Below are 10,504 nucleotides of genomic sequence, written 5' to 3' on the forward strand. Positions count from 1 at the left end.
TTTTCACTTCATGTGAAGGGTTTCGGGTTTTTTCTGAGGGAATTTGCAAATCAAGGCTTTCTAAGTGGGAGATTATTTTCTGTTGGGTATCTCTCACTTCTTCCATTTCATCTCCTCCCACAAGGATATCATCAATGTATTGATAAACAGTCACATTGTCAGCTTTGGGTATTCTTTCTAACTCTTGGGCTAAAGCGTGATGAGCCAGGGTAGGAGAATGTTTGTACCCTTTGGAAGCCCAGTGAAAGTGTGTTGCTGTCCTTCCCATGTGAAAGCAAAATGGTCCATATCTTCTGGCTGTAAAGGTATCATAAAAAACATGTCTTTGACATCTATAGGTGCCATGATTGAATGAGCCTTTTCTTGAATCAATGTTATCAATTCTGCCAGATTTGGGACTGCTGCTGTAAGAGGGTCTGTGTTGGCATTTAGCCTGCAAAAATCTATTGTCAGCCTCTACTTCCCATTAGGCTTTGGCACTGGCCACACCGGAGAATTGAAAGGAGAATGAGTATTAACTATTACTCCTTGTTCTCGCAGCTCCTGTATCACTGGTGTTGCCTCTGAGGAGGCGTAGCGACCTGGTTCAGGAACGGTACGACGACCACCTCAGGTCGTCCGGGCCATCAGCTCGCAGACACCAATTTGGTGGACGGCAAATGGCGTTTATTCATGGGTTACATAGGGTTAAATAACCTGGGTTTACCGCGTCACTTCCTTCTGGTCACGTATTACCTGTAGAGGGGAGGGGTTTTACCTGTCCCGCACAACGCGATATCTTCCGAACGCCTGTCCCTAATCTCCTACATTTCCCCCCCTCTATCCTAAATTATCCACATTTCCCCCCCCCATGACTGATTAAAAAACATGCAAAGTATAAATGGTATAAAATTTCAAGAACTAGTAAAAACCTACATAACAAGTTATAAAAAGTGATGTAACATTCAGAAAATAAATGCGCTCTAGAGCAATTGCTGGCGGTCAACAAACAGAATGTTAACCTTTTCTAACCGGCTTTTAACAAATGACACCAATTTGTTTAGTATGCAAGGCCCGAAAATCAACATTAGGAGTAACATAGTGAGGGGGCCTATTAGAGTGGAAACAAGGGTGGTCAGCCATGGAGACTGGTTAAACCACGACTCGAGCCATCCTTGTTGGGCTTCTCTTTCTCTTTTTCTCTGGGCTAGTCTTTCTCTTAGTTCAGTCATTGTGTCCCGTACAACTCCGGTGTGGTCTGCATAAAAGCAGCATTCCTCTTTCAAGGCTGCACACAGGCCTCCTTGTTGCATGAGCAAGAGGTCCAGTCCTCGCCTGTTCTGCAGCACGACTTCTGAGAGAGAGGAGACAGATTTCTCTAGAAAGGAGATGGATTTTTCAATCCTTTGTAAGTCCTCATCAATAGTCATCTGCAGCTGAGAAAGTCCCTGGTGTTGGGTCACGAGGGCTGAAACATCTGTGGCTGCGCCGGTGGCTCCAAGGCCGAGCAGCATTGCGATCGTGATGCCTGTTATTATCTCTCTCTTGTGGAGCCGGCTAGGTTCTTCAAAAAGGTGGTACATTTCTTCTTCTTGGTGATACAGGACTCTAGGAACAATTAGAACTTGGACACAAAAATCAGCAGAGTTATCGAATTTATCAAGGAGCACACAGGGTCTTATTCCAGATTGCTGGCCAACAAACATTCCTGACGCGGATGGGACCACCCACTTATTGATCGTTTTGTCAAGTTTGACAAATTCAGTACAGACATTGCCCATTTGTTTTGCTAAGACTGCATTGCCAAAGCACTTGCCTTGGCCTGTGATCTGACTCAGAGTAACTCCTCTGCGGGGGGTGTTCCACCTGCACTGGTGTGGATTTTGTGCTGCTGAGTAGCCAAAAGGAACATTAACTGCAATGCCCTCTGGTTTCCGCCTTGCCCTCCTACCCGGACCGGGAAAGCTAGCGTTGCTGAAGGGGCCCATTCAGCACAGGCTGTTTTTATCTTTCTCCAGTCTGTAAGCGGGGTACGTTCTTTTTCAAATTTCCCCTTGGCCCAAGTAGGAGCACGGTGGTTATAGCATTTATCTATTCTTAAATAATCTTGGTCGGAGTCGGAGTCGGTTACGGACCATTCGTCAGGCCACTCGCTCCAGCTACAGTCCGACTCGGAGACGGAAGTCGACTGACTGGATACTTCCGGGCTCCGGAGCTTTTTCACCGGGCTCCTACCCCGCCCCCTTCTCCTAGGATTGGGCCGTTCCTTCCCCCTGGGCTCGCCCCGCCTCCTGCTGAGGGAGGCTCTTGCTATATAAGGGCATGTTTCCGGGCGAGCGCTCTGGTTGGCCCTGGTTCCCCCTCCGGGATTCCCCCCCGTTTCCATTCACGTTCGTCTGCGTTATCTGGCGGCCCTTCTTTGATCCCGCCGGCCGCGTCTGCGTTACCTGGCGCACCTCCCCCGCTCCCGCCGGCCGCGTCTGCGTTACCTGGCGCACCACCCCCGCTCCCGCCGGCCGCGTGTGTGTCTCCCTGTGCACCTCCCCCGCTCCCGCCGGCCGCGTGTGTGTCTCCCTGTGCACCTCCCCCGCTCCCGCCGGCCGCGTGTGTGTCTCCCTGTGCACCTCTCCCACTTCTGCCGGCCGCGTGTGCGCCCCCCCCCATCCCCTCTGGGGTCGGCGCCATTCTGCGGGGCATAGGGTGGGGGTCTCGCCCACGCCGTTTCGGACTCCGCTTTAACGGCAGCCCCCGTGCCTCCTCCACCAGCCCGCCCCAGAATGACTGCGCCCGCTCCTTTCCCTCTGTAGGTAGGGTTGGGCTGGGGGGGCTGTGGAGAGGGTCCTTGCTCCTGTGAGCCTGTATGCTCTGCAGGGGTACTTTCATCTGCCGTTTGCGTAGCTGCCCCAACTCCCAGCCGAGGTGTGGCTAGCAAACAGTTCCGTGCGGCTTTCCAGGTCTCCTGCTCTTGCAGAGCCTTACGCAAAGCCTGCACGACTTTTCCCCATAATTTAAGGTATTTCCCCGAACCCGAGGACATTGTTTCGTCGGCTAGAGCCTTGGTACATTTGTCCCATACTTCTGGGTGGAGTATATCCACCGGTCGGTCTATGACCCCAATTTCCAAAAGCCTCGCAACAGCGAGAGTAAAATCTTTTGGCTTGCAATCAATGCCCCATTGCTTATGAATCTGAGATACGACCTTCGCGAGAGCTTCCATCCTCCACGCTGGTCCGGGAGCGTCCTCCCCGCCGGGCTGGACCCACCGCTCCGGCCACCGTTCACCCGTCCAGGCAAATTCCCAATCCCAATTCCGATTCCGGATCCCGGGTTTTCGGCACCACTTGTTGCCTCTAAGGAGGCGTAGCGACCTGGTTCAGGAACGGTACGACGACCACCTCAGGTCGTTCGGGCCATCAGCTCGCAGACACCAATTTGGTAGACGGCAAATGGCGTTTATTCATGGGTTACGTAGGGTTAAATAACCTGGGTTTATCGCGTCACTTCCTTCTGTCACGTATTACCTGTAGAGGGGAGGGGCTTTACCTGTCCCGCACAACGCGATATCTTCCGAACGCCTGTCCCTAATCTCCTACACACTGGCTTGATGCCCTCTTTGGCACCCAGGGGGAGGGGGTATTGTTTCACATTAGTTACTTTGCTGAATGGTAGGGAGGCTGCAGCTTGGAGCAGTCTGATGTTAAAATGTGGTGTGCCAAAAGACCACAGGAGACCCTCTGAGTCCTCCCACTGCCTCCCAGCATAAATTGGTTGGAATATCTCCAATCACCATATGAATAGAGAGTTGGTTTTCCTCTCCAGGCAAAGTGAGCTTGACTAAGGCCACATTCATAGATTCTGTCATTCCCAAGGCATTTAAAACACAATATGGGTTCTTTGTTGGAACAATTCCACACCTCTGGGCATCTTTCTTTGTCAGCGCAGAAATTTGTGCCCCAGTGTCAATCAGAAGAGTTACAGGTGCCCGTTTAGGGCCTGTAATAGCTGTGATCATTTTATCTCCTGTTTTATTTCTAGTGAGCATTCTCAGGTATACCCATGCTCCATCTCTTCGCCCACTGACAAGGATGGAGGGTCTAGTTTCCCTGGTTTTGATCACTGCTTATAATCACTTTGTTGCTTTTGTACTTGAAGACAGAGGAATGCACTGCCTGAGAAGAAAAGGGCAGACAGCCCAGTTTCTTTAGATGTGAAATCACATAGTACATGAAATCATGAAATGTTCCCGGGTTTTGTTTTTTTAACAAAGTGTCTTGTTTTAAAAGTCAAATGTCTGCTAAGGAAGGTGGGAACCTTCCTGGAATGGCAAGAAGACCGCTCTCTCCAAATCATTATAACTTCGAAAATTATGGGGCTTAAACAATGCAGGAAAGGAGTAGCAGTTCTTTAGTACAGAATATGCACAGAACAAACCCCAGCACACGCACAGGAGGCTCCCCCGGCGAGGGCCGTGTTTGCCCTTTGCTGCAGTTACGGCCACGCCCGGCAGGGGCCGCTGGCGGCTGCGGCGGGCGCGGGGCGGGGCCGGGGGCACTCGCGGCCAGCAGGGGGCGCTCCGCTGCACGCTTGGCCCCTCGGCGGGGCGGGGGCAGCGGCGGCTCGGACACAACGGAGCGAAGGGAGCGATTCCCCAGGCACTCAGGGGACGGCGGACACAGCCCCGGCTCCAGGCGGCACACCGTGCACCGTCTGTGCATTCCCGAGCGGCAGGGAGGCAGGGAAAGCAGGCACATTCGATCACATTGCCGAATTGCATCCTAGCAAAGTCCCGAAGCCGAATGCACAAAAGCTCCCGCAGCAACCACGCAAGCGACTGCCCCGATCCGCTGGCGGAAGGGAAGCAGGCAGTTTTACACCGCAGTCACTGAATTCCAGGATTTCCGTAAGTCTCGCGCAGAGCGTACACCTTTTGCACGATGTGCTACTGCCTGGGCAGCCTTTAAAAACACCTGCCCTAAAGCAAAGCCCTCCATCCTCCCCAAGGTTTCCCGGCTGCCAAATCCTAAAGATACAGTGACAGTCTTTTTGGCGCAAAAGATCATGGGATAGATACCTTATGGTTAGGAATCCCCACCCAAGCCGCTGTCCTTCCAGGGAGTTGGAGAGGGAGGGAAGGTCCTCCCCGAGCCTCCTTTTCTCCAGGCTGAGCCCCCCCATCTCCCTCAGCCACTTCTCCTCAGACTTGTGCTCCAGAGCCTGCCCCAGCTCAATTCCCTTCTCTGGACACGCTCCAGCACCTCAAAGTCTTTCTTGCAGTGAGGGACCCCAAACTGACCCCACGATTCAAGTGGGGCCTCAGCGGTGCCCAAAACAGGGGGACAGTCACTGCCCTGGTCCTGCTGGCCACACTGTTGCTGACCCAGGCCAGGATGCCAATGTCCTTCTTGGCCACCTGGGCACACCTGGGCTCGTGTTCAGCAGCTCTTGGCCAGCACCCGCAGGTCTTTTTCTGCGGGGCCATTGGAAATTGCACAGAACGGTCAGTGCAATGGGGGGAGTTTAGTAACAACTCCAGGCAGCCCAGTCTGATTTAGGGACTCTGTGGCCGCTTTGCTAACAAGTCAAGGTGGCCCAGTTCCCTTTAAGGGCTCTGTGGCCGCCTAAAGTAACCAGCCCGTAGCGCTGCAGGGGGATGCTGCGAGCCAAGTGCAGGTGTAAACTATGTCCTTGGACACCAATTCCCACTCTTGCAGAACGTTTCGGTTTCTGCAGTGCTCCCTCCTGCCCGGTGGCCGAAGCGCCTTCTGCGCGCCCGCGTTGCCGGCCGTGCTGGCGGCGCAGCCACGGAGGAACGGCCGCTCCGCGCGGGCCCCGCGGCCGCCGCTCCCCAGGGCACGGCCGAGCGCTCCGCGCGCGCAGCGGGACAGGGGGCGGAGGCTGCGTCGCTCGCGCTGCTCGGCCCGCGGGCGGAGCGCGCGCCACCAATGGGGAGCCGCGGGACGGGCGGGGCTGGGTGGGGATTGGCCGGGGCCGCGGGGCGGGGGCGGGGCCCGGAGGGGCCGGTGCCGCTGAGGGGCCGTGGGGGCGGCAGAGCGGGAGCGGCGGCGGCGGGGCGAGCGCGGGGAGCGGGTTCTGGTTCTGGTTCTGGTTCTGGTCTGGTTCTGGTTCTGGTTCTGGTTCTGATGGGGGAGTGACCCCCCGGCGAGGGAGTGACCGAGCCCCGGCGGGGGACTGACAGAGCCCCGGTGAAGGAGTGGCCCCGGGCGTCTGGGTGGGTGCGTTCCTTCCTTGCCGTGGGTGGGATAGGGCCTGGAAGGGAGCCAGCCGTGTGGGCAAAGGGGAGCGGCGAGCCGCCGTCCCCTCACATCACTTCTGAAAAGTAGCCTACGGGCTACTAGAGGGAGTGGCCTTCAAATGGGACAGTGGGGATTCGGATTGCATATTAAAATTTTTTTTTTTTTGCTGTTGGGGTGGTCAGGCGTTGGCACAGGTTGCCCGGGGAGGTGGTGGTTGCAGAGGGTACGGTCAGGCTCAGTCAATGTGCAGAGAATGGATCAGGGTGGGGCGATGAGGCACAGCGAGCCAGGAAGTCAGTGCGTAGTTTGGACTATAGGATGATGATGTTTATGATCAGACCGAAAGAAAGCTGTAGTGCATGTTGCACAGAGAGAATCAGGTGTTGCTGAGTTCTCCATTCCCACTGAATTTTTGCTTGGATAGGATTCTGTCTTGTTTTCTGTGGTGTAAATGACATATATGGAGCAAGGAGTCTGGGCAAAAGCATCCAATTGGCAAGGTCCAGTACAGGTAATGTTATAGCAGTAGCAATTTCTCAAATTGAGAAAGGCAGTTAAGTTTATAGGACTTTATTTCCAGAGGTTTATGAGAATGTGGTGAAACTTGTTTTTCCCTTTTGCCTGTATGTGTAAGTAGTGAGCCCTATATTATCTGTGCATCTTAAAAGAAATTTCCAGTTAGCAGGAAGTTTAAGGGATTACTTTGATATTGCAGTGCTCCAAGCAGTCTCCCACCAACGTCACCCTTGAAAACTGGAATGTGAAGGACCAACAGCTTGCTCATCTTCATGCCTGGGTCACTTTGTTGCATGCATGGCAGTGCTGTTAAATTTGTTTCTTCCAGAATAAGAAAAAAAAATTTTAAAAAATTGGAGGATTGTTGGGGGTGTGTATTGGATTAACTTTTGTCCTGGTATTTCCTATTTATTGCTACCCTGTGGTCAATATCACCTCTCAAGCTTGAAGATCACCTATGAAATCTCTGTAATATGCTGGGAATTTCAAATATAGAAGTGTCAATATTTGCAAAATATTGGGTTAAATAAAATCGAATGGGAAAACACAGCCAAAGCTTCTGGTAACTACTTGGAGCAGTAACCAAGTAGTTTGGTTGGATTATTGTAGGAAGAAAAGTTACAAATGCTCCCTTGAGGAGGGTACAAGAGGCTGAACGACTCCCAGACTGCCTTAGATCTGCCTAAGGAAAAGAATCCGTGCCAGTGTTGTAGTGGGTAACCTTTATGGATTGTCAGCATTCCATTTCCGGATGGAATGGAGTGAGGAGAGGGGAACTTGCAATACCTCTGGGAAGGGAGGATGCCTTCCCACCTGGGAAAGCTCTGTCACAAATGGCATTGCTGAGCTCAGGGCTCCATCTCTGCAGCATAAGGGTGGTTGCAAAGGAATGGGATTGCTCGGTTCCAGTTTCACTCTGACCGTGAGAATGTCAACAGGAGAATGTGCTGTTGCCTCGTGGTGGCAGCCAAACTATTTCCTGCTCTTCCTTAGCAGTCTAAGGTTCTGATCATGTGTTAACCGAGAGCTGCACTGCCTCCGTTGGTTCTATTCCATAATGCAGAGCCTTCGCTCAAGGTTAGAAGTGATGTGCAGTCGAAGATAAAACTGTAATAGCATATTTTTTCTGCTTTATTTCCTACAGGATAAAGTCTCAATGTGTGTATCAAATCAAAAGCTGGCTTTACTTTTAGATGATGGATACAGATCTATGTTATGGCTACTGGGCAGGTAATGAAGCTATTTTTTTAAAATTATGCTATCCAAACTTTAAAAATGTATTTTCCATTAAAAATGAAAAAAATTGTTGCCGTCCGAGGAAATGTAAAATACGTGTTTTATCATCTTCCTGTAGTACAAATCAAAACAACAAAAACTATCTAGGAAGTGTCTGTTGCACCAGCTACATCTCGATAAAGTAGCCTGGAAAGATTGGAGAATCAGTACAAGAATAAACCAAAGGAAAGGTCTTCTGAGCAGAGGAAGTGAAAACAGGAAACAGATGAGTTCCGAAGGGAAAAATATAAAAGAGAGAAACAATTGCCAATGTTTTTGCAAAAATAAAAGAGGACAAAGATGTGTGGTTGCATCTTGTAGCTAGAGGATCTTGAGAATTGTATTGTATATTTTAAAATTCTAATCTGGACAGAGACGATGTGTAATCCAGGTTATGAACTAATAAGAGTTGTAAGAGTTATGAGGCATAGTCACAATAAGAGTTGTGAGAATGAGCTTCAACAAACTCTGTGTCCACTGTAAAAGAGTTCCAGAAGAGATGATGTATTCATAGCTGGCATAGAGGAGTCAAGTTACGAAGCCTTTCTTGTTTAAGCAGGAGATAGAAAAGAGGAGGCCTCCAGTAAGGAACTCCCAGAAGCCAGAGGCAGAGCAGCGATTGTCCTGGAGCCGCCAGTTCCCGACCAAGGTTCCAAGAACGATGTGACAGTACCAGAGGAGAAGACTTTGGGTGTGGTACTGGAAAAAATGCTCCAGCAGCAAAGGCAGATGTTCCCATCTGCAGGGCACTTAGAGTCACCAGCAATGGAGAAGAAGGATGAGGATGAATTCCACACGTCGGATACTCCTGGCAGGAGACTTGACCATACCTGGTGACTTCGTGAGAGCTGCAGGACTGGAGACGGAGGAAGCCCTTTGGACAGGACTCGCTGCTCCCTCCGAGCCGCGGCTCTCAGCAGAACCGGCTCATTGCTGAGGATGCACGTGGCCAGGAAGAGCCTTGCAGAGGAATAGGAGGCCAGCTCATTGCAGTCAGGGAATGGCTGACGGGTGTTTCCCAGCAGAACTTTCCTGGAGGTGCCAGTTCCAGTCCGTGACTCGCAGGATGCTGCAGCGCTGCCGTAGGAGAAGGCCTTTGGCATGGTGCTAGAGAAGATCCTCGAGCAGCAAAGGCAGGTGTTGGCAGCTCCAGGGAATTCCCTGATGTCAGCAGTGGAGGAGCAGGATGAGGAAGATCTCCACGCTTGGGATACTTGTGGCGAGAGCCTCCATCCCTGCGCGAGCCTCGGTGAGAGCTGCCGGAGCGCAGACGGAGGAAGGCCTTTGGACAGGTGCAAGGTAGGAAAGATGCACGGTCCCCAGTCGTGGTGTGAGCAGAAACATTTCTTCCAAGCATCCCTAGCTTTTAGAAGAGTTTCACTCTCAGGTTGGAATAGCTTGAGCCTGGACAGCCAATAGTCTAAATGTTCAGATGTCTGCTACCCAATACTAGACCTGAACTCAAGTCTCTCCTAGCAACATCAGGCTTTTTCCCTAAGCCAAGTGCTGCGAGGGGAATTTCTTCTGCAAAACTCCTGTGCTTCTGCTGCTTGTTCCATTTTAGAAAGTTTCCTCCATCGGCCCTGCCTTGATTGAATAGTCCTTTCTCTTCTGACTAGAAGCTCCAGGTTCTCTTCTTACAAGTTGTCTTTGTTTTCTTTGCCCCCAGACAGGAGTCCCTGCTCCCCTAGAGCCACGTCGATCTGCAGAACCTGCTTGTGGCTGAGGATGCAGATGGCCAGGAAAGGTCTGGAAGTAAAAATTGGAGCCAGGCCATGTCCAAGATTTTCCCGGAGAAAAGCATCCCAGCAGCAAGTGTCCTGGAGCTGCCAGGTGCCAGTCCATGACTCCAAGGATGCTGCAGCGCTGCCAAAGGTGAAGAGGCTCAGAGAGGTGCCAGACAAGATCCTGGAGCAGCAAAGGCAGGTGTTGGATGTTCCAGGGAATTGCCTGGGGTCAGCAGTGGAGGAGCAGGATGACGAAGATCTCCACCCTTACCCCTGCTCCTCCTCGTCCTCGACCACCTCGTCTACCTTCTCCTCATCATCCCCCTCGTCATCCTGCTCCTCGTCGTCCTCCTCGTCGTCCTCCTCCTCATCCCCGTCCACCTCCAGCTCGTCCTCGTCCTCCTCGTTCTCGTCCAACCCCTCCTCGTCCTCGTACCTCTCCTCCTCCTTGGCCACTTCGTCATCCTCGTCCTCGTTCTCCGCATCCTTGTTCTCCTAGTTCTCCTTGTTCTCCTAGTTCTCCTAGTTCTCCTTGTTCTCCTTGTTCTCCTTGTTCTCCTCCTCCTCCCCCTCCTCTCCCTCCTCCCCCTCCTCCTCCTCTTCTTCCACCTCCTCCTCCTCCTCCTCCTCCTCCTCCTCCTCCTACTCCTCCTACTTGTCCTCGTCCTCATCCTCGTCGTCGTCCTCATCGTTGTCCTCGTCGTCGTCCTCGTCATCGTTGTCGTCGTCGTCATCGTTGTCGTCGTCGTCATT

The 10,504-nt window shown here is 52.2% G+C and overlaps 1 protein-coding gene across 1 annotated transcript; it reads left to right on the forward strand.

Moving 5' to 3' along the window:
- The first annotated feature begins 6,572 nt into the window (after positions 1 to 6,572).
- On the forward strand, positions 6,573 to 10,250 carry LOC125338162 (uncharacterized protein DDB_G0271670-like). Its single transcript, XM_048328537.1, has 3 exons — positions 6,573 to 6,623; positions 7,894 to 7,979; positions 9,694 to 10,250. Exons 2-3 carry the CDS (start codon positions 7,943 to 7,945, stop codon positions 10,248 to 10,250), a joined length of 594 nt encoding a protein of 197 aa, XP_048184494.1. The 5' UTR covers positions 6,573 to 6,623; positions 7,894 to 7,942.
- The last annotated feature ends 254 nt before the right edge of the window (positions 10,251 to 10,504 follow it).

Source organism: Corvus hawaiiensis, chromosome 25 (genome assembly GCF_020740725.1).
Source record: "Corvus hawaiiensis isolate bCorHaw1 chromosome 25, bCorHaw1.pri.cur, whole genome shotgun sequence".
NCBI classification, from domain to species: Eukaryota; Metazoa; Chordata; class Aves; order Passeriformes; family Corvidae; genus Corvus; species Corvus hawaiiensis.

Bases quoted from the DNA above. Each gene is read 5' to 3' on its own strand.
- LOC125338162 (XM_048328537.1), top strand. From the start codon at position 7,943: ATGATGGATACAGATCTATGTTATGGCTACTGGGCAG. The intron at 7,980-9,693 runs GTAATGAAGCTA...CTTTGCCCCCAG, and splicing joins ATGTTATGGCTACTGGGCAG to ACAGGAGTCCCTGCTCCCCT.